This window comes from Leptosomus discolor, chromosome 2, assembly GCF_034619465.1.
Source record: "Leptosomus discolor isolate bLepDis1 chromosome 2, bLepDis1.hap2, whole genome shotgun sequence".
Lineage (NCBI taxonomy): Eukaryota > Metazoa > Chordata > Aves > Leptosomiformes > Leptosomidae > Leptosomus > Leptosomus discolor.
This window is the reverse complement of record NC_141392.1, coordinates 87554042-87578177: the sequence shown is the minus strand read 5'-3', so window position 1 is coordinate 87578177 and position 24136 is coordinate 87554042. Positions and strand designations below refer to the sequence as shown.

The window sequence follows — 24136 nt, the reverse complement described above, 5'->3', positions numbered from 1 at the left end:
GGAGCACCGCCCCACCTGGTCTCAACAGCTCCTGAAGATGGTAATAGAATATTTTTTTTTTTCCTTTTGGCACATTTTACACTGTAACCCAGGACAGTGGCCAAGGGGATGCTGAAATATTTTGTCCCTGGATCTATTTTTCAAAGCAAGAGAATTTTTTTCAGAAGATATAGAGTGAACTCCTCTCCTCCCAAGTCCTCAAGCACCTTGTTGTGTCATTCTCTATTTCCTTCGAACACCGAGGTGCTGTCTATGCTATTCCCAGCTAAGAAATGTGGAACTCCTCAGTGCTGGTCTTCCAGTGTTGTGACAGCACGGCCTCTACAGTTAGGGTTACTGGCTTTCTTTTTTTTTTGAAGGCAAATGTGACTGTAGTTTATTTTACTTTGGGAAAATGTTGCTGGAACTCATTATGCACCTGCATCGTAGCTGCTGCCTGGCTGACCGAGCAATGTGGCTGCAGGCAGGACCTGCACTGGGGTTGGACTCGCCTGCTCAGGACCATTCACATGCCACTGGGCAAGCAAACATTGCAGAGCTTCACTTTGCAGTTAAACCTTACTAACCAGCTTCATGAATAACTGTCCCTGGGCCACCTATCAGTCAAGCATCGTCCCAACCATTGTTCTTCTAAGGAGGGCTGCAAATGCTGGAAATGGCATGCTCCTCTGCCCAACCCCCACTCTACCCCCCCACCCCCCGCACCCCGAATTACACGGTGCGATCGCAGAGCTTAGCTGCCAATGTCTGATACGGTATCTCATTATCCAAGCTGTCCTCCCACCTGTATTTTATCTGATTGCAGGTCTTAGTCATACAGTCAATGAATAAATAGTCTGAATGGAAGTTTGAGCAGTAGGTGGAAGGATTATGGAGCGCCCCATGAATCCGCCAATACTCAGCATCTGCGCACTTTTGGTTTGTGCCTGTGCGTGCGCCTTGCTGAACCATTCAGTAAAACAAAAGGGAAGCGCAGAGCAAAACAGCCAGGCCAAAAAACAGCAGTGAGTGCTGCAGCAGCAAAAAACCTGGGGCAAATGTCTTCCTTTGGGACAGCCACCTGTTTCACAACAAAACATTTTGGGTCTGTCACCAGATCTTTGAAGTTTATACATTTTTCTGAAGTAGGTTTTGTGTTTGTCATCTTTAAAAATCTGTAGCAGGGATCAGTGCCATTGTCAACCTTATGAAATACCATAGGTTAAAAAAATTAAAAGCTTTAAAAATTTAGTTAAAAACACAGGAGAGGGAATGTTGGTAACATGGCATGTTCTAAAGATGGGTGTACAAAGACAGGTAAGACATAAAATTCAGAGAAAAGGTCCTCTTTAATGGTGAAAAACATTTAGAAGTATAAAGTTCAAGTAAAACAGCCTTAACCACAAGTTTTCTAAAAAAACCCAAAATTAATCAGAGAACAGCCTCTCTATGTGAGAGTAACTGTTAAGCAGGAAGGTTGCAAGGGTCAGCAACCTGTGCAGACCGTATTTTTCTTCCCAGATGAGAGGTTAAGTGTGTAGGTTACATGTCTCCTGGGTCTGGCTATCTACTAAGCTAGGAAATCACTAGGAATCAAGAGCCCCTTCTTTGCGCTGAGACAAGATCTGCTGACAAGCACAGCTCTGGAGCTGTCAAATGCTGCTGTGGGGCAACCAAACAAGCTTGCCTGCCTCTGTTAACATAGAGGCCCCATGTATCAGGGAAGAGCATGTCAGCTAGCTTTAATAACATAACAAGGCTGTCCAGCTGCAGGGACTGGGAACTCCATGGCTGAGAATTTACCTTGTTTCTTGTCTGGGTAAATTAACCCATTCAGCACTCCGTGCTAATGTAGCATGATGTTTCTGGTACCCAAGCTAGCTCATTTCAGCCGTTCTACAAATACTGTCTGCAAAACAAATGGACATCTTTTTCTTTTCTGCACTGTCAGGCACAGATTTATGGTGGAATAAGGTTTTTATCACCATAACTCATCACTGGAGAAAGAGGAGCCTGCACAACTTCGTGGGAAAGGCAGCACTTAGAAGTTTTGACAGTGTAGGATTGTACAACTGACGACTACAAATACTGCCCCAAAAAAGGTTGCAATATCCAGCTACCCATGTCTCTTTCCTCCATGGTAGCAGAAAATACAGCCTCTGGTGTTCATAGATTAAACATCTCAGGATTTAAGGTAGGGCATGGAAAGGGGAAAGTGAAATGCACCACAAGGAATGAGCTGAACCTTACATGGATATTTTGTGTAGTGTTAAACAAAAAGGACTTTTTAAATGTGTGGTGCTAAGGGTCTAAAGTGTTATGAGAAGTGATGATGGGTTTTAAAGTTATTTTTTCATTTGATAGTCTCTTTAAAGCAAATTATTACAAACTTAGAATACTATTTATTACAAATTATTACAACTAGAGTAGGCAGCTATTCTAATTGTTTATGAGAAATCTGGGTATTTTACCATCCTGGAGAATTTTATTTGTGTCTGACTAAAGACGGGATGAAGTCTGCATTGAGTCCTAGTTTGTATCAGATTGCAGCTCAGCAGCATCTTATGAGCTTTCACTGCCTAAGATTTACTATTTTTTTTTATTGAAAGTAGATAAAAATGAGTAATCATCTGTGAATGATAATTATACCACAGCTTGTGGGAGGAAGCATGGTTTGAAGATCGTCACTAATTACTGTTTCTTATTTGCATGTGCCAAGATCTATACCAGAAAAGCTTACCTCTAAAGTGTGATCCTGGATGGATTTCTTTAAAAATAGCTTTGCAAAACTGCCGGCTTGTGATCTTCCATTGACCCCTGATCAGATTGATTCAGGCCCAGCTTTGCAGTTGTTAGGCGAAAGGGTGCATTTTCAAATGAGTTAGTTACACCATGGCTAAACTCATCCTGGAGATTCTTAAATGAGTTTAAAAGGGATGTATGTCAATTTGGCTTAAGAAGGTGCCTTACCAGTTGAAAATAAATCAATAAACCCACCCTAAAGTGTTTGACTAACAGTGTACTGTTTCTTATAACTGACATTTCAGGTTAGAGTATAATTGTTATCAAATATAGTGACCTTGAGCATTGCCAACATGACAGGAACATTTATGAAGTGGATGGGAAGGGTCTGTAGGAATCTGCATACCTGTAACAAACTGTATAAATTTTGTTAGAGTGCAGCCAGGAATTTCAGCAAAGAAAAAAACAAATTTCTCCCATTTTGTGGGCGTAAAGGCTGGGAGCTGGGGTGTATTGAGGGAGACGAGTCTTAGTCCTGACCTCATCCTGAGGCAGAGCCTCTCTTGCCCCTCCAGGGACAAGGCATTGATGGGCTGCTGATAGCACCATGGCTTTTCGGGAAGCACCACCTTCCCTCTCCCATCAATTTTCTCCTAGGCTCCTAACTGGGAACAAAATCCTCCAGGCTGGTGGTGTCCACTGGGAAGGGAGGTTAAGCTACCCCGAAAAGAGCAGGGGGAGGTCCGCTTTCTGATGCTGAGAGAGTTAAAACATCATGGTGACGCTGGCAGTCGTCCTAAGCTCTTCGGCAAAAGAGCTGGAGAGAAACAAAACAGCAGACCTAGGGGCAGAAATAACAGTGCTAAAGCACCACTTTGCAGCTTGCTGTTTCGGAAACCCCTTAGACAGCATTTAGTTTTCAATGGATAGTATGCAGGGACGCTAAAGTATGTACACACACACAAAACTGGCCTGCCGGAGCACTTGGTTTTGCTCTTGCGCAGGCAAGAGGACACAGTCACACCTCATCGCCCCAAGGAGGTGATGGGCAGCTACCAAAGCCATTAGGTCTGGTGCAAGCATCGACACAGCAGCACCAGGGTGCTGCAACCTTCTGTCCCCTGGGTCAGAAAAGCACCTGTTCCCCTGGGCCTGCCAACCACTGTGGCAAGTTTGCCTCATGTGCTCTGGTCTGAAAAACAGGTTGGGTTATTGCCCTGATTTTGGCTGTGGGTGAGCAATGCATACCCTCTTTCATCCTTGTTATCCCTTCTCCCACTTCTCATCCCTTCTTTTCACCAGCCCTGATCCTCCCTTTCTCCATCCCAGTCTCCTCCCAGATGGACAACGCTGCCCAAATTACCTCCTCCCCATCAGTCCCCATTTTGCAACATCCATACCAGATCTGGCATTTCTGATACAGTTATTGTAGGCAGCTCAGCTTTACATGCACTTACTGATGTGGTGATCGAGGTGCTGTGGGTCTTACAAGGCTGTGCTCCCAGAAAATCCCCAGCACTCCCCTTCCACTTATCTGTGAATTTTGGCCATAACTCCATCTCAACTACTTGCAAAACCCAGCCATCCCTTGGGGCACCATCTGTGACTTTTGTCAGGTGCCTGTGCTGGTATCTGCCACATCCAGCGATTTCTCATGTGCCCAGCAGTGTCTCCCGTGCTGTTCACTCAGCCCACCCACCAGCCGGGACTGAGCGGGGGGTGTCCCTGCAGCCCTAGCAATCTTCATTACACAAACACACTGGAGAACAGGCTACAGGCCATTATATCCTTGATTCAATGTACTGTGCTCTGGTTATTTATGTCAGGGTGAGTCCTTGTATGAGCATTAGTCGGATGCCCACGGATACAAATACACAAACAGCTATGCCTCCACATGTCTTGCTTCATGCTGAGTTCCTCCGACTTGTCTTTCCATCATGCTGCTCGGTTCGCCAGTGTGCACAGGGAAAATCTAACTTGAAGGTCAAATTCATAGCTCAGTGCATACAAACTTCGTAGTAATTTCACTCTCAGTCTCATTCAGTCTGTGCAGAAAAAGGTCACATCGCTAAATCTGAGGTCCTGTAATGCAGCCAGGAATCTCTCAAAGACAGAGTCTCACAAAATTTCAGATTTCACAAAAATAGCCATTTTATTTATTGTCCAACCCCAGTTTACGCTGTTGTAAGGCAACCTCAACCCACCTTCTGAGAGTTTGCCTTCATTTTGCCTACAATACAGCTGGCATCAAAATCTCAGGCTGTGAGTGTGAATATGAGCTGCCTGATGACAGCGAGATCTTATTTTGCTGACAATCCTGCCACAGACTGGTGTGATTCTGACCATCTCCACTTTCTCAGCTTCTGGGTACCACTTTTACCAATGTGCCATGTTACAAACAGCATTAGTGCCTATATAAATTGCAGTCAATGAAGACTGCTGCCATTACATGACCTCTGCAGCACTGAGATCCTCAGAAGCCCAAGCAACACCAGCATGCCAGAATACAATACAAAATATTTGGAAACCTATAATCTTCAGTTAAACTCAGCTCTATCAGTTGGCTACTAAGGAGCCATGAAGTCCAAGAAGATCAGCTGACTTTACAAGAGCAGGATGATCTAGAAAGTTGCAAGATCTTGCAAAATAAATATGAAATGAAAGGCTTGCTTTTCAGTGCTTTGTGTATGAACTTGGAAGAGACAACCTCTTTGAGATAACAAGGAAGAGTATTGGAAGTTTAGCACCTTCCCATAGTTTGAAATATTAACTTTGTCATAAATGTGCTAAGTCATATTTTCCGTAAGATAACCACCTGTCTCACAAAGCACGCCACAGATTCTTGCCCTTCACAGCTATGACCATGGAAATACTGGAAGTGAAAAGCACTCAGACCAATTCAGGGTTCAACAAAGTTGAATTGATTTATTGCTGTCAAGGGCACAAAGATGTATCATTTGCACAGTGCCATAATTGCCTAGAGGAAATGTAAAACTGCGGATGTAAAGGAACTAACCTGCCCTGCACATACACACGTGCAAGGCCTGTTCCCCTTGTTCTCTCTGAGTGATGTTATTCCATTTATTACAAAATGGTGAAAAGTTCAGTAGCCAAGGAGTGGGAGTCAGTCTGTCCACCAGAAATTCAGAGTATTCTGCTACACAGTGGTCCTCTGCTGAGAAGGTCGAGATATTCTCTGGCAGGAACAGATATGGACATTGCCATCTCACAGCTTAAAGCTGTCCAGTTGCTTTTAAGGAACAATTAATCATCCTCTTCCCCCTTTCCTCCTCCCAGACAGCACTCAATGCCATTACTGATAATCAGCTAATATGAAACATGATTGATTCCCATTTGGAGGAACCCAGATGAGTTTCTCCTACCAAATCAGTAAAATTAGTCTGTGTGTGTAAAATTCACTCTGTATGAAATGACTGACAGCCTAAAGGGGTACAGCTGCAAAACATAAACACGACAGTGCTTTTAGTAAGAGTACTTTAAATAACTGTGTTATTAATGTCCCTTCCAAGAAGTCACTTGTAAAACCACACTATAGTGATAGTAATACTATATATAGCAATAGTATACAAGTTATAGGCATACTGGAAACCAGCTATTATTGACTAGAGATAGTAAAATTCTCCTTGTTAACATACATGGCTTTTTCACTGGGTCCTTTGTAGCTAGTCTCTCTACACGTGTTTGTCATAAATGATCTAACACTCAGACTACAAATTTTCCAATACTGTGTTTTCACGAGACCAGATCTCAGAGTCCTTGTGCCCCTTCCCCAGTGCCCCAGGACTGGTACCTGTCCCAGTCATACCAGCTCTGCCTTTCCTGCAGCCTCAGCTGAGCAGCCAGTCATGGAGGTGCCCTGGCCAGACCAGAAAATGAGTGCGAAGAATATGAAGTCACATCACTTCCCCAAGCTAATCCTAAACTAAGCAACAGGAACCCCTTACAGTGGGATTGCCTCAGCAGGCTTTGCCTTCCTGAATCACAGCCTGGGTTCTTTTGTTCTGTTTCGGACTTGATGGTCCCTGACTCTGCTCAGGGGCTGCCAAGTAACACCAAAGACAGGCAGTAAACAAAGAATTAATACAAGAACTACAAAATATATGACCGCAACCACACCTGCATTTTTAAAGGTTAATGACGAGTAGCATTTAAGTCCTGCCTTGTATTAATAAGCTAGGTCAATCACTGACATCTTCTAGTAAATCACTTCCCATTTTAAAACCCCATATCTTTCCTGGGCCAAAATATTCCATATAGGTGCCTTCTGATTCAAAAGCAGCGAGATGAAAGCTTGACAGGTGAGGACAGTGAGGGACAGGCTGGGGCACCGGCACTGCGGGAGGCTGGATGAGCCCTGGCCGAGCTGCCAGAGGTAGCAGCTGAGATGGCAGCAGCAGGTCAGGGGAGCCACAGCCTGCCCCGCCACAGGAGGTGAGCTGGGAGGTGAACAGCGAGGGCTGAGGGATCGCGTGTGCTCTGGGCAGCAGGAGTCGGGATTAGATCGTATAGAAACAAGGATGGCTTGGAAAGGGAAGCAGCAAGGGGAAACAGCAGGAGAAAGGAAACACAATGCCTACAGTCCGTGTAACTCATTAATGTTGTAATGCCAGTGTGTATCCTCATAATGTGTGTAAGGGCTGACAAGAGGCACAGGCTTAAGCCTTAGAGGAAGCCTTCAGCCAGGGATTTCCAGACTCATTCAGCATTTAAATATACTTCCTTAATAATGTTGGTTTACTACAGTTCTTGTATGTGGTATTTATATTGTGTGAATTGCTAAGGGCTCATTTCCTACAAGGAGCATGGGAATTAAAACCAAATTAACTCCCCAGTGATGGGTTTTGACATGAAGCGATGGACTCGCCTGGTCTGAGGTACCAGCAGAATGGCATTTTGCAGGGATGATGGTTTGTTTATATTTTTCCCCGTCTCCAATTATTGCAGTGGTTTTCCAAGGGAAAAAATGTTGTCCCTAATGAGCCGTGAGCAGACTTAAACAATGAAACCTCCCTTCTGTGATGAGTAGTATCCTTTCTCCTAATGGAAATGTGGTGCTTGGGTCTGATAAAGTGTGATGGGGTTTGTTTAAAGACAAGTTCATTAAGGAAAGGAAGAATTTATTTTTCAGAGTATCCTTGTGGTACAGAGAGCAGGTAGAACTCAGAAAGTATTTCCCTGGGGCTCCTTCAGTGTGAAAGGCCACCTGGGTAGAGAACCACAGCAATTCAGTTCCTACTGGATTAAAGATGCATATAGGCAGTGCTCAGCAGAGAATATGGTGGGGACCACGCAGGATGGGGAGAAATGACAGGGCCATGAAACTTCACAGCTCCCAGAGAAGTGAAGGACAAGCAGGAAAAAAATGCCACTTACATCAAGAAGCAGCAAGAGCTCTCCTGTGCATGGATCATTAGGCAGTTGTGGAGGACATGTGAATCCCATGGTGTCTTCTAGTACTTTAGAGTGTGCTTGTGGACCAGGGGGCACTTGCTAAATGATGATGCTGAGGAAAGCATATGGATTGCAATTGTTTCTGGGCTATGCTCCAGGAGTGCAGAGAGATAGAGAAAGCCTCTTTCCTTTATCCTCTGGTCAAAGCTTCAGACATAATAAGAGTACAAACTAATGAAATCAAGATCTGGCTTGACAGAGAAGGCTCCCATGAACAATTTGTGGAGAAGGTTTGAGCTGAAGTTTTGGCTTTAGGCCTAAATGACCAAATAGGCATTTCCGATGCAGTAATAACCTGAAGACTGATGGATGAATTTCCATCTGGCTTGTCCAGTCTATTCGTAATAAGCAGGCCTGACATTTTCTCCGAGGCTATTCATACTTTGAAGCAGTTTCTGAAGAGCAGAGTCTACTTTGGGGCAGGGGGCTTCTGCTGTCCCTTGGGTAGAATTTAAAGCTCACATTTTGCCAACTCAGAGTCTACGATGATACAGATCTGCTTTCCTAGGGCCTATCCACAAAGAACATTTTTTTTCTAAAGTTTCTATTTTTGCTTGTTCCTCATTCAGCTCATTCAGAAGACAGCACTCCAATTTCTGAATAAGAGCATATGTACACAGAGCTAAGCAGCTGACTAGCTTTAAATTCATAATTCCTCATTCAAGTTCTTAATTCTTCATTAGCTTGCATGTGCAAACTCTCTCTCAGAGCCCGATCCAAGTCCCACTGGTGTAAGTGGGAATGGGTTTTACCTCAAATTTAGCCATCTAAAAATCAGACATGTATTCTAAATGCAACTGTGGAGGAGCCACTTGTAGTCAAAATAGAGAAAGATCAGCGTTTCCAGGATGTGATTCACACCATCTAACTTAAAGACTTGTCTTGAGAGGGGACAAGTGTATTTCTGGCAGCCACTATCTCGTTCCCCTGCCTGTCGAGGGAGCCTGTACAACTAGCCTGGAGGACTCCTTACTCTTCGATAAGTGAAGCCAGGGGAAGGAATCTTTCTGTTTATTTTAGTGGAAAAGTATTCAGGCTTTCAGTTTTCTACTCCTTTTTGCCAAGATAAATTACAAATGAGCAAGCAAGGCCCCAGAGGGTATCCTAAGTTGCATCGCGCAGACTGCTAACTCTGGCTTCAGTCAGCATTTGGGATGTATGGAAAAGACATATGAACTCCTGAAACAAAACTAAACCTTTTTTTTTTTAATTATTGTTTGTACTTGCATCATACTGGACTGCCTGACAGGGAGCTCAAGTTGATAGAAATCTCAAAGCAAAGGCAAAAGCTTTTTTTCTGTCTCCTCTAAAGACACACACAGTGGGATATGTGAAATGTCAGGAATAATTAAACAAAACTATATAAGCTCCTAGCAACACTGATGTGCTGTGTAAAACTAAGCGTTTGCCATAAAGCTTTAAACATTGTTTGAAAGCTGCATGTTAAAGGTAACCTGAGTAATTTTTAAGTACTGTTTCCAAGATAATGGATATGAAAAAGCAGAATAGAAAACTACGAAATGCTGGCATGCCTTTGCTGAGGTAGGCTGCTCTGTTTCTTTTTTTCCAAGGGTGATATATAGAAGTAATTGGTCCCGCTCATATAGCAATTAAAATGAAAAGGCAGTTTTCCTCGGCTTTTCATCTGGTGGAGCCTATTTAACAAGCAGGAAAAGGACTAGCTCCTAGTATCAATAATTCACAGAGATCATAGAAATGTTTGTTGGAAGGGACCTCTGGAGGTCCCTTAGTCCAACCTCCCACTTTAAGTGAGATCTCCAAAACCAAAGAAGAAATAACCAGTTCACATCAGGAGGAAATCTGGCCCAAAGTGCCCGAGAAGAAAAAGAAACAAACTATGAATGCAGAGTAAAATGGGGAGAAAAGGCAGAAGGGGGGAAGAGAAGGAAAAACAGACCAAAATTTTTATTTAAGGTGGTAATATTAGAAGTGTAGGACTTTTTGCCAAAAGGTGGAATTTTTCTAGGTTCACTAACAGATGTGTTTTTATCTTCTAGGAAAATAATGAACAGGAGCAAACCTGGAAGCTTTTTGCTGCTCTATTGAATATGGGATTATAAAAAAAACCCACAACATTGCACCTGGAGCATCTTTTTCCCTCTTTCAAATGGATGACTTCTGAACCTGGAACTCTTTGTTACCTGAAGCAGCAACTTCCTCTTTCGCTGTCCATCCTGGTGGGGAAAATGAATTTCACAAATTGCACCACTGAAGCCAATGTGGCTGCAAAGCCAAAAACAGTAACTGAGAAGATGCTTGTTACCCTGACCTTGGCCACAATCACAACCTTGACTATGCTGCTGAATTCTGCTGTAATTGCAGCAATCTCCACAACCAAGAAGCTCCACCAGCCGGCAAATTATTTAATATGTTCACTAGCTGTGACAGATCTCCTTGTTGCTGTTCTCGTCATGCCCTTGAGCATCACTTACATAATGATAGACAAATGGACTTTGGGATACTTCATCTGTGAGATCTGGCTTAGCGTTGACATGACCTGTTGCACGTGTTCAATCCTTCATCTGTGTGTCATTGCTCTGGACAGGTACTGGGCAATCACAGACGCTATTGAATATGCCAGGAAAAGAACGGCAAAAAGGGCTGGGCTGATGATAGTCACCGTGTGGACCATCTCCATTTTCATATCAATGCCCCCTTTGTTTTGGAGAAATCACCACAGCATCAATATTCCCAGCGAGTGTCGCATTCAGCATGATCATGTCATCTACACTATTTATTCCACATTTGGGGCATTTTACATCCCCTTGACTTTGATCTTGATCCTGTACTACAGAATTTACCATGCTGCAAAGAGCCTTTACCAAAAGCGGGGTTCGAGCCGCCACCTTAGCAACAGGAGCACCGACAGCCAAAACTCCTTTGCCAGCTGCAAGCTCACACAGACGTTCTGTGTCTCAGACTTCTCCACGTCCGACCCGACCACAGAGTTCGATAAAATCAACGCGTCCGTGAGGATGCCTCCTTTCGAGAATGACCTGGACCTGGCTGGCGACCGGCAGCAGATCTCCACGACACGGGAACGAAAGGCTGCTCGCATTTTGGGGCTGATTTTAGGTGCTTTCATTTTGTCCTGGTTGCCCTTTTTCATCAAGGAGTTGCTTGTGGGCCTCCACGTATGCACTGTCTCTCCAGAAGTAGCGGACTTCTTGACCTGGCTTGGATATGTCAACTCCCTTATCAACCCTTTGCTGTACACTAGCTTTAATGAAGATTTCAAGCTGGCATTTAGAAAGCTCATTAGGTGTCGAGAACATACTTAAAAGTACTGGGAGATTATGATGATGATGTGACTCCTGGCCTTAAGAACGAGCAAAATAATCTGACTGTGTCACCATTTCCCTTGATAAAGGGGATTTTTCTGTTTGCCTACTTGCTTGACTTATCTTTAGCCTGTAATTCATACTGCCATTTTTTACCTCTGGTGTTATTCATGGTAAAGAATTTGAAATAAATTTATTCTACAAGGGAAAAGATTTTTTAGCAATGAAACAACAACAACAAAAAAAGAAACTATCAGATACTCATGTTTAAGACATTTTGTGTAATCAATGATTCAAGAAGCAAACAACAATATTCACTTTTATACTTTTTCCATTTAAGAATCAAATGTCTAAATTATCATGCACTGTAGTAATATAAAGGCTTATAAACTAAACCCCATAAATACATATTCAAAAATTAATAAACGCTTCGTGGTCATGACAGCTAGACAGCAAATCTTTACTGCGGCATTCTGAGAAAACTGTAACAGCTATTTAGAAGGAAAATAACCACCATTTCCAGCTTGGGCTAAGGCAAAATAAACCATTCCTTTCTTCAGGAATATACTTCCAAAACAGAAAGCAAAGTTCAGCTCATTCTGTCTAAAAATGGATCCCATTTTGTACTCCCAAGTAATTATTTAAGTGGCTCTTTTGTGTAAGATTCCGGATTTATGTTCAAAGTATTGGGAAGACACCTGTGCAATTTGTTTGGCAATTGAGAGGACGCAGCTAGTGACTGTCACACTTGTAAGACGAGCTGAACATCTGACTGGTCACATTTTTAATACTACTAACCATATTTATTCAGGGCTCAGTGCCTTTGTCAGTTCTGGGGCGGCATTATTCCCTTGTGCCACACTTCACCTGCACCTTGCGGTGCACAACCCCATGGATCAGTGGATCTTACCCCACAGACCTGAACAACTGGATACCTCCTCAGCAGGCCAACAATATACAGAAATTCAGAAACATCATCTAAAATGAAATTCTTTAGTGTTTGAACAGCAGAAAAAAAAAAAAAATAAGGAAAATATTTTTTTCGATAGCAGTCTGCACATCTGCCTTACCGTCATCTTACAATTCACAATGTCACTCTGTCAGCTTAACCTATGATTGGTCCTCTAACAGGATTTCTTGTTCTAGGAGTCCTTCATGGAGTTACTGCCCTTGTCTTGAGACACAGGCAGAGAGTCCTTTGTATCTTGTCTTCTGTGCTTATGGAAGTTAAAGTGTTCAGATACTGTGGAAATCAGGCTGGAAAGGGGCAAAATCAAAGCTGAAAATCTGATATTGTCCATTAACAACTCCTAAGTACTGTTTAAATATTGATTACATACCTTGCACCATAATTTTCTTTCCTGCCCATTTTTCTGGACAAATTCTCTTTGAATTATACTGATATATCATATAGAAAATACCATATACATCAACCTGACATGCAGTAACAGTGAACTATAGCATGGCAGCTCCAAATCCATCAAAACAAATTTTAGAGGTAGCAAAAGTGTTGTAACAGCACTGGAAGCCATCTCTGAAAAATGTTTTGAAAATTTACAAGATTACAATCATTTTTCTTATCAAAAGTCAAGGAAGTGTAAGTAACATGTGAGTAATAAACTCCAGATGGAGCCAAGAAATTACATCCTTATTTCTGAGAGAAAGCATTCAGCTGGAAAGATGCAGTGCTGCAAGTTGAGTGTAAATCAAGTTTGAAGGTGACAAAAGTGTGACCTACCACTTACCCACAAGCAGTGGGATTTTGCTTTAAGGACTCTCAAGTTTTCTATGTCTGAGTTTAGGAGGTTTATCTCCAGCTGCCCTTCTGAAGGTATTGTCACAGATGCCTCCTCCAACGGCCTTTAGGTTCCCTACTACCTAGCATTAATGTCTAAAAAGACGGAAAAAATAATCTCAGCCACTGAAAATGTCTTCTAGTTGAGGAAGCCCAGAGATCCATTATGCTTTTTTCTTTTTGCAGCTTGTTGGATGTGGAAACTGTTGATTAAAGCTGGGGAAGAGTGGCCTGACCCTGCCTATCTATAAAACTTCCAAAGCAGCTCCCCAGAGTACATAAGCTATTAGGAAAAAAAAAAAAAAAAAAAAAAAGAAAAGCTGAGAATTAAAATTAAAAGTAGTATTTCTAAGAACTGCTCCAGAATAATTCTGTTTTTCCTTTCAGCACTTTCAGCAAGTTCAATAGAAATTATTAATAAAGAACAAGGATCATGCATAATTCCCCCAAAGAAGGTGACTACTGCAGGGAAGACAGGACGGACAGGCAGTCCTTGCTAGAAGAGAGTAGGTTTTGGGCAGTTTACTGCTCTGCTACAAGTGTGCCCAGCTACAGGAATGATCAGAAAGGGAAAAGTAAATGTTCAAGACTGTTTCAGCAAAGAGTTTGAGTCACTCAGAGGCAGTCAGCTAAGACAAGGCAGAATCTGCACCTCAGACAGCTTCTTTGGGGCTGTCTCTGGGGCTCAGGTTCAGCCATGGGGTGGGCTGCATGGAGTTCTTCACTAGGAGAAGGGAGGAGGTGGGAGTGACAAGGCTGGTGAAAAGTGTTTCAGAGGGGAAAACGAACAAAATGAGTTAGGCTGCCAGCTTTGACTGCTGCTCCTAAGGGCACATTGGCACACAGAATAATTTAGGTTGGAAGGGATGTCTGGAAGCCAACCCCCACTCACAACAACCCTCAAAGTGGGACCAACCCCACAGCTCAACGCTGCTGCCAGCATGCGGTGTGCAGTCACGTTTCTCATATAAAAGTTAACTCTGCTCAGTTAACTGCTATTGGCTCAGCTCAGTTAACACTGTCGCCTGTACTGATGCTCATTTAAAGCCAGAAGTATGGCTGAAGGACCAGAAGTGGTGAATGTGACCTCCACAGCATCTGTTGTAAATAGGTAGAAAGGTTTCAGAGACAGGTATGGTAGCTGTAAAATACATGAGCTACATGATCCTCATTTCTACTAATGTATTTCTTTTAGTGTCTGATCTCCACTATCACCACTCAAACCACCAATCAGGTTGAAGACTGTATTGAATTTTAATATTTAGAGGTAATTAACAGGAGAAAACAGATGGATGGCTAATTTTCATGCTTCCCTGTTAAATAGACTCACCATTCACTGCCAGCTGACTACTGCTTTTCTAATTAAGTCATTAGCTAAACACAGAGCTATGTTTTCCAACAAATGCCACTAGACTGATGAAGATGTCCTGTATGTTTTCCCCATGCTTAGACTCAAAGTCAGGAACAATTTAAAGGATTGTTTACTTAAAATAATTTAACTTGATCAAAAATTACCATCTCATGAAAAGAAAAAATTTTGCTAGTCTGGCACCATTGTTTGGCAACTTCGTTATTTTTTCCATGTTAAGTATTTGCTGATTTTACAAAGGGTTTGGAGACATTCCCTGAGCTTTGACTTCTTGTCAATGGCAACTCCCCATTCATACTTATCCTGGATCAGGCCTAGCCACACCATAATCTGCAATGCAAGCTCTTCCCAGCAAGCTCTTAATGATGTGTCCAAGACCTTCAGCCTACCTCCATCTTCCTTAGCGTCTCTAAAACATCTTTCATCCTCAAAGTCTTATTTTCCCTAATGCTCCCCTTGCATAGTTCTATTCCTACCTTTCTTCCTGTATCTCTTGAAAGGTTTTCCCTCCCCTCTCTACAGCCTATTCAGCCCCTTTAGTTGCTTCTACATATTTTCCCTTCTATCTATACACTCCCAACTCACCATCCTGCCTTTGGGTTTCTGACTCTCTCTAATCCCTAAATTTATTGTGGTTCTACTGGAGCAAGTCCCCACTCTCTCCCCCTGTCTCAGCCCTGTTACCAGCATTCCCATGACTGTGGGTGCTGAAGTCTGTCAGGTTTTACTCTGTTTTACATGTGTCCAGGCCATATCCAGAAGGGTGTTTTTGTTCTGTGTAAGCTGCCCGTGCTTTGGAGTGAGTTCATACATCCCTAGCCCTGAAGACTGCACCCATCAACCATCTTTGGCCTCCCCAAAAGACATACTCTTCAATACCTGCTATTTTCATGTTGTCACCCTCCTTCTGTACCCTATCTTTGTTGTTCCCTTTCTACCACATTAAATTTGACCCTCATATTGTCATTTTAGGGACCTGTATCTTCAGTTTTAGGGACCTGTACCTGCATGGGTAACTCAGGTTGCACTCAGCTCCTGCTTTTCTTCCTCTGCAACCTCAGCTTTCTTTTCTGTAAGCTTTGTCCTCACCATTTCCATGCAGTGCAATGTCTCACCTGTTCCTTGCAGCTGATGGCTTTTTTCCTTCTCAAACCCACTTTTGACATGACTCCTGGAAGAAAAACAGTCAACATGGACAGTGGAGGAATTATTATCTGTGTATCCTCTGTCCTTTTTCTCCGTCTTTCCCATATAGATCACATCATCTCCCAAAGTGAGGTATCTCTGTCTAGTGCATAGCACATCCTAGACACAGCAAAAACATGTTAAGAGCTGCATATGCCCTGAGCCGGTTAGATTTGGCTCATCCACATCCCTTTAAAGCTGGGGCTTCCCCACCACAATGATGTACTGAGCTGTTCACAGCACATGACATTAATTTTGTTGATCTTCCTCAATGGAGATAGATGATGGGATTGAACTTTCCAAAAGGGTTTAAAACAAAGTCCCTGTTTCACCAAGTTTATGTAAAAGGCTGCCACTATTCAGACTTCACTGCCATGTACTTGAGCTGTCCAGTTGTCCATAGTTGTCACTTCCTGTTTCTCTGTACCACCAGCAGACTCTGTCCTTTGCATGCACTGGGAGGGAACAAACAAAAGCAAACAAATAAAAAAGTAGCTTTATTTGGGACAAGATGTGAAAACAATAAGCAAATCTTTTCTAAGGACTCTATTAGCACTCTCCTCTGTTTTCAACCCTAGTTATCAAAAAGTAAAGAGCGTTGCAGTGTTGAGGGGAAATACAGGCTTGCAGAGATTGACCTTGTGCCTTGCATATTGTTTAACCATTGCAAATATCAATAACAGACAGGCTGGTTTGTGTTCATCTTTTACACACGCAAATGATTTATATGAAAGATTATTTTAAATTACTTTATTGTTTAAGCGGACACAGTAAATATTGTGATTTCTTTTATTGGTCTAGCCAGTATATTACAAGTTGTATATCATAAGAGTCCCATATAACACATACTCCCTTTGTATTTGCTATCTGTTTTTCTCTTGAGGACAAAAAGAATAAAATTTTTAAAGATTATCTAAGTTTGAATAAATGCCAGATTCATCAGCTGTAAAACTACTCTTTAACGTTCTCTTTTTTATGCTGTGTACATAATTTTGCCAACATCACTCCCTTTCCCCCTGCCACTGCCAGGAGATTTTTACTTTTTCATGAATCCCATGTAGGTGATCGCACATAGATGATATTACGTGATGAAATTACTCGTTCCCACTCAGTCTAAACTAACCATTTGCTACATTCAAATCAATGTAAACTGGAAATGATCTCCTGCCATGTCTATCAATCAGCACTGAAGAACAATTTACAAAATTTGTCACAGTTTTAATGTGTCCCCACCCAAGTATCCAATAGCTCCACTACCAATCACTGCTCGGTAAGTGTGTCTGCGAAGAATTCTGCTAATTTCTATGAGCACTGAATCAGCCCTTAAAGGTAAACTTTTTGTGTTTCCACTGTAAGTTGAAGATGTAAGCATGACTGAGCTGCGGGAAAAAACATATGCTAGCAACTGATATGAAGCTCTGCTCAAAGTTCTAAAGAAGAATTATTTGTTTCAACTTTTTTCCTTCTTAATCACTCTTCCTTCCTCCTCACCTCACTGTTTCCTGGTCTGTGACTCCTGTGACTCTGCACTACAGTGGCATCTAGTAACCTGTAGCAAGAAGCAAGGCTACCTTGTGCTATGCTAATACCACCTAAGCATCACTCTGCTCTTGATTTTAGGAAATGAGGTTGCAGTCTCTGTTCCATGGCACTGTTCTGCACAGCCTCTGCTACTGTTTTATTGCAGTTTTACTACAAATTAGATTTCTAATGTGCACCAAGATTCTTCCAAATGAAAGATGCTGTGTAATACACCATGACGTCTTCCCATGTGTCACAATTTTTTAAGACCTCTTTTTAATAATTTTCTGGTTTCTCATTTCCCAGGGGGCTTCTATCAGCAGAAACTAAAGCCACAGCTAGTATGGTTCCCAGATGCAATAAGCAGTGTTGGAAATGCCCTCCTGCACCACTCCACTCCTCCCACCTCACTCATATTTCACCCTCTTCTAGTTGCTTGCACTGCATTCTTAAAATACATTAGCATATAGATCAGCTCTCTGAAGTTTTTGTGGATTAATTTCCTGCATGACAAATTTTCACCCTCATTTCTGTCTGGTGCAAGATCCCATGTCATTGGGGTACTCAAATCTTCTAAACCACTATGGCTCCAATACTCATTTCATACGCCACATGACTGCAAATGGACACATTTGAGTCATGTGCATGAGATGAGGCACAAAGCACCGTCTCCTTTCAATTATGCTTTATAAAAGATTCAGGTTTTGTCGATTAAGAAACAAAGCGTAACTTCTGGGAAGAAGGAGTACAGAATTCCTATTCCTTTGTAAAGTGTTGTTTTCCACATAATTTGAAATGACTCAGCTTCTGGCTATTAATTTTGAAGGAGTGCTAAGAAGCAAAACATAAAATTACATGTGCATGCCTGAAATACCTGCAATGAGCGAAGTGACCTTCCAGTGGATTTTACAATAAAAAATGGTTTCTTTCCAAAGCTTTCTACAACAACCTTTTCAGGGGAATAGAAAGTTCCACACAAATGATTTCCACTTCTGTGATGCCACTAGAAAGAATATCTCAGTCCTTTGTAAGAGGAACAGCCTGACAAGCTGCTAGAGTGTTGGGATAAGCCTCAACGAGCCCATTTATCCAATAAATAAAAAATCAGGCTAATACCTCCAGCTTGAGAGTTTCTGAATTGGAAAATTCGACCACTAAAATAAAGCCTATCAGCTAGAGCTTTGTTTTTATTCATATATATTCCAGTGCAATTCCTTATTCTTGTATTGCTATATTTATTTCTCATTAAATATGAGAAATAAAAAGAATCACTTTTTAAATTTAGAGCAACAAGAAAATACCTCTTATTTTTCCAATTTCAGGAGAACATTGTTGTGTTATGACTGGACGGTCATTCTGAAGCAAGCAGGAAGAAAAAATTAATCCAATTAGGTCACAGAAGTTAATCTAGGATTGCAAAATTAAGCATGGTTGCCTTGGTTCAATGCTTGCATATACACGCAAGTCAAGGATCATAATCCTTTAATTTTTCACTACAGCAGTTTTGTTCCTTAGTAAAGAGCAGGTTATCTCTGGTTTTAATTAAGATCAGTAGGAGGCTGTACCCCTTCCTACCACAGAATAACAGAATCACATAATGGTAGGGGTTGGAAGGGACCTCAAAAGATCATCTAGTCCAACCTCCACTGCTAAAGCAGGTTCACCCAAAGCAGGTCACACAGGAACGCGTCCAGGCGGGTTTTGGATGTCTCCAGAGGAGGAGACTCCACAACCTGTCCGGGCAGCCTGTTCCAGTGCTCTGTCACCCTCACAGTAAAAAGTTTTTCCTTATGTTAATGGAGAACCTCCTGTGCTCCAGCTTGCACCCACTGCCCCTTGTCCTATCATTGGACATCACCAAGAAGAGCCTGGCTCCATCCTCCTGACACTCACCCTTTATGTATTTACAAACATTGATGAGGTCACCCCTCGGTCTCCTCCTCTCCAAGCTAAAGAGACCCAGCTCCCTCAGCCTTTCATCATAAGGGAGATGTTCCACCCCCTTCGTCATCTGTGTGGCTCTGCACTGGACTCTTTCAAGCAGTTCCCTGTCCTTCCTGAACTGAGGGGCCCAGAACTGGACACACTATTCCAGATGCAGTCCTACCAGGGCAGAGTAGAGGGGGGAGGAGAACCTCTCTCGACCTACTGACCACAGCCCTTCTACTACACCCCAGGGTGCCATTGGCCTTCTTGGCCATGAGGGCACGTTGCTGGCTCATGGTCATCCTGCTGTCCACCAGGACCCCCAGGTCCCTTTCCCCTGCGCTACTCTCTAACAGCTCAGTCCCCAACCCATACTGGTCCATGGGGTTGTTCTTCACAGAGCCCCTGAGCAGGAACGGGATTATGACTGGAGCTTTGTGGCTGGCATCTTGCTTTCCCCTGTGCACTGGGGACATGGTGTCACCCCTGTTGTGTGCCTTCTTCAGGGCCCCTGGCCCCAGCCTGCCCCCAGCCAAACTGTCACTTCCATCTTCTCCCAGGGGACTTGGGCAGTCTCTGAGGCAAAATAAAAGTGGGGGGCATCAAGGACAGGACCACTCTCTCTCCTGGGCTGTGCACTAACAGCATCAGCCCATGTTACAGGGGTGCCTTTGCTTTGCTCCGCTGACCTGCTTTCTGCTGCCAAACTTTTCTTCATACTATAGAGAGGCACACACCCCCAGGGCAATAACAGACAAACTTTGGGAGTAAAAATAGCCACACCAGGGACAGTTTCTAAACCTCCCAATTCCCTAAAGCAGACACAAATCCTGAGAGGTTGTGGGGTCTCCTTCTCTGGAGACATTCAAAACCCATCTGGACATGTTCCTGTGTGACCTACTCTAGCTGGTCCTGCTCTGGCAGGGGGGTTGGACTAGATGATTTTTTGAGGTCCCTTCCAACCCCTAACATTCTGTGATTTGCCCTCCTGATTTGCTTCCTACATCTCCTCACTGAATTTCTCAGCAATTCTGTATCTCTGCAAGAGCACTCTGCACTTTGTGGTACTCTGAGATCAACACTTCTGTCATTGGAATGACAGGGAAAAAGCTAAGCAAGCTGAAGAAGTGACAGGTGAAATGTATTATGGTTTTACATATCTATGTGCACCATTAGGGACAGAACTACCATCAGCAGCATGAAAACCACGGTCTGCTGTCATCTGAGCTAAAAGGCATACTTTTCTAATAAGAAATCTGGCCTCCTTGGCAGGCCAGCAGCTGGAGGCAGATGTGATTTCACGCTCCCACACAGAACCCTAGTGCAGGAGGCAGGGATGGGCTGCCCGGTCCCAGCTGCAGCCCCAGCCCTGATATTGGGCTGCCACAGAGCAGACACGCGCTGCACTGCCACCCCCATGGCACTTGTCAGGGACGCTCTACTCACCTTGAACACTGACACAGCTCAAATCTGGGTTTAATTCACAGTTGTTGAGTATCATCTTCCTCTGCATAGCAGTGTGACTACAGAGCAGAGATGACACTTTGCTGGGAAAATAGAGTTATGGAAGTGAACCTCCTGCCGAAGCCCGTTCCTCATTCATCCAGCTGCAATGGACTTTGCCATGGGGCTGGGGACTCCAAGGAAGCTGGATGCAGGGCTATGCATCCTGCTCCCTCATATGTTATAAGCTAGAGAAGCAGCACTTTTACCTATACTATGGTTGGCTTTGTTTTCCCCCTTGCAACTGACATCACATATATTTTACAACATCGCTGAAGATGTTCAAAGAGGCAGCCAGTGACTGACCCCACCAGGCACACTCCGATGGGTTCAAAACCACAGCCACCAGCCCCAGGAGCACATCGGTGCTGTGGGTGTCACTGCCCTGCGCCAGTGCAGGCAGTGGGAAGGCAGCGGCTGCACACCAAAACCCTCCATTTCTCAGGATGGCCATGAGACAGTCACCTTTGGAAACAGTCCTAAATAAGCAGCTTGCTTTGTAGTGTGAACAAGTGCCTGGGTCAGAGCTACAGTACCTCCAGGGGAGCTTGGGCTGAAAAAGGAAAGCCACTGTTTCTTAAGTCAGCTTAAGTTCGGTTTGTTGGGGGGTTTATTTCACAAACAGGCTTTGAACATAATTTGTAGGACATATAATTTGCCAAAACATTATCAAAAATTAACATGCACAAGTGTAAAAATCAAAGAAATCCCATTTAAAATGTTCATTAAAAGCAGCAGAAAAACTGTATTTTTTAAGGGCATTTTGAGCTAGGTAAAAGGAAACAGCCAAGGGTGCTCTGGAAATTAATCTGTTCTTCTAGGCCTTCACTTATGTTGACAAACTGCCTCTGTGCTCTAACCTTCCCACTTACTTTACACTGAATATTTTCCAATGGTAGTTTTCTGGTTTTTAACCAACTTAGTACACACATTGTTTTCACTGCTCATCAGGTGTGTTAGGCACAAAATTCTTCACATTAGTCTTTTCATTTTTCCTGGTTACACACAATTTCATGATCTTTTTAACCTATCTTACCATTTTATGTAAGGTGATTGACAAGTGAGCATTTTGAGAAGGCACATTAATTAAAGAGCAAAAATCAAAAGCTTCCATAGCTATAAGACCTCTCATTGGCTCTAAAGCAGCTTTACCACTTATTTTTCTAATTCCTGCCAACACAATTGCTGCATTATGCCTTACATAAAGCTCATTTTCTTGCTAGAACAGGAAATGTAGTACTTGGCTTTCTGGCGTATAGAAATTTCAATGATCCAAAGCTGTTTGGTGCCCAGTTCATGAACGCTTTGCTTTCTAAAGACAAAAATGAAAGTTCTGATTATTTCATGTAACTCTCTGCTTAAAAAGGAGAGAGCATAGACCTCAGTTGCTTTTTGTCAGCAGATGCAAAATTAATTGAAATCCCAAATGGTCAATGCTGTATCACTTCCCCAGCCTAATGAGGCTGAGATTGGGAGCACAAGAGGGATATCAGGGAGTGTCTGGAATGGAGACAGACAGGGTGGTATCCGGCTGCATATGAAGACAAACAAGTTTAGATATATACTGAGAAGTACCTACATGTGTGCTGGGTTTGTTTGCCCCCGTTAGAGCCAAGAGAAATCTGTCTAACACAACCTTTGCAGTCAGGGGTTGCAATTCATTTAATCCTGGAAGAGACATCTGCACCCACGCCTCCCAGCTCTGTACTTTTGCAAAGCAACAGCAGGACATTTCAGGGCACCTCAGGTATCACTAGGTGCCTACCTGTGGGTGACTGAATTAAGCCCTAGATTCTCACTGGCTCCAATGGGAGCTTGGACTCCTGCCTTGTCACATACACACATGAACGATGAAACATGGTCATCCAAGAATGAGTTTTCTAGTTTGACCTTTTTAAAATAAAGTGCTTAAAAAAACACGCTCTGTGTGAACAGCTCATCTTCTAGGGATAGCTTTCTTCTTTTTCCCACTAAGCACTTGCTTTGGTCTTTGTTTGAATCACATAAAAGCATTTTCTACTTCACTTCTTCAAGACAGTCATGTGTAGATCAACAGGGCGCTCGAAACAGCAAGGCTACGCAACAGCAAGAAAGGTGAGAATGTATGTCCAGATGAAGGAAATAATAGACACCTTTTTGCAGCAAATACATGAGCATGCAGGGGAGAAAGGATGCAAACAAAGCCAGTCTTATGGGTCACCTAATTCCAAGCAAGAGACATGAAAACCTGGAGATAAAAGTAAGTTTCTGCACACACACACAAAAAAAAAAAAAAAAAGGCTTAAAAATAATTGTTGCAGCCAAGGCAGTACAGTTTCTTTGCTCACAAGCTCATGTGCTACATGTGGCTGTGTTAACACAAATTTCTTGAGGGATTTTTTTTAGCAGATAGTGTATCTGTGTTGTTGAAATATTCGCTAATGGACTGTATAAAAATATCCTTTGGTCTATAGGCAGAGAAAGGAAATGCAAACATGGTGGAAACTCCTTGCCTCGGAAATAGCCACGAATCCATGTGGGAGCTGCAGCCTCATGCGGTTGTTCTCCAGGGCAGCCTGATTTGCACAGCTGCCCAGGAGAGAAGCACCAGTGCTTTGAGGAGCAGCATGGTTAGGGGATTAGTCTCTAGGACCATGGCTTCACTGTTCTGTCAGGTTGTCATGACCACATTGACACTGCTGGACAGACAGGGTAGTATCAGTCATAGCAGCTATCCCAGAGGCAGTTTTAACACTCCAGCTAGGTTCCCATCCTCGTCTCATCTCCAGTCAGAGGCTCCTGCCCAACCACAGGCTCCTGACCTTGCTGTGTTGGCCTCCCTCACCTTCTCAAGAAGGGGGAGAAAAGCAGCAGAAGATCCTTGTACCTCCAGCCACAAGGGGTGATGCCACAATGCTCTCTGTCATCTGTACTGCAGATATCTCAGGGGTATCTTAGGAGCTGGAGCCCCAGCACCAACACCAGCAACAGCCAGTCTTTCACACAGCAAAAGTATGGCCCATTGCCAGGAGCTGTTGCCATGAGTTGTAGACCTACTGTGTCTTTACCATTATGGAGGTCATCACGAGCACCCCGTTGGGAGTGTCCTATACTTCTGGTTTGGGAGAGTGCTAGGCCACTCATTTGAGAATGTGGATATTCACGGTTCTGGGCGCAGAGCAGCCACCAGCTTTGTAGTGGCAGTTCACCAATGTCCAGCCCTCAATCCTCATACAGATATGGGTAATTGCTCTCTTCTGAAAGCTGGCCACATCAGTTTCCTATCCCCCCTGCCCCAACAGCTAACCAACAGCAAGTTCATGGTGGCCATCCTTATCACAGAAGCCTACAAGTCATACAGTC

General features: G+C 43.2%; 1 protein-coding gene across 1 annotated transcript; it reads left to right on the top strand.

The window, feature by feature from the left end:
* Positions 1 to 10385: 10385 nt before the first annotated feature.
* Positions 10386 to 11495, top strand: HTR1E (5-hydroxytryptamine receptor 1E). Its single transcript, XM_009949095.2, has one exon. It carries the CDS (start codon positions 10401 to 10403, stop codon positions 11493 to 11495), a length of 1095 nt encoding a protein of 364 aa, XP_009947397.1. The 5' UTR covers positions 10386 to 10400.
* The last annotated feature ends 12641 nt before the right edge of the window (positions 11496 to 24136 follow it).

Coding starts and splice junctions, on each gene's coding strand:
- HTR1E (XM_009949095.2), top strand. CDS start 10,401: ATGAATTTCACAAATTGCACCACTGAAGCCAATGTGGCTGCAAAGCCA.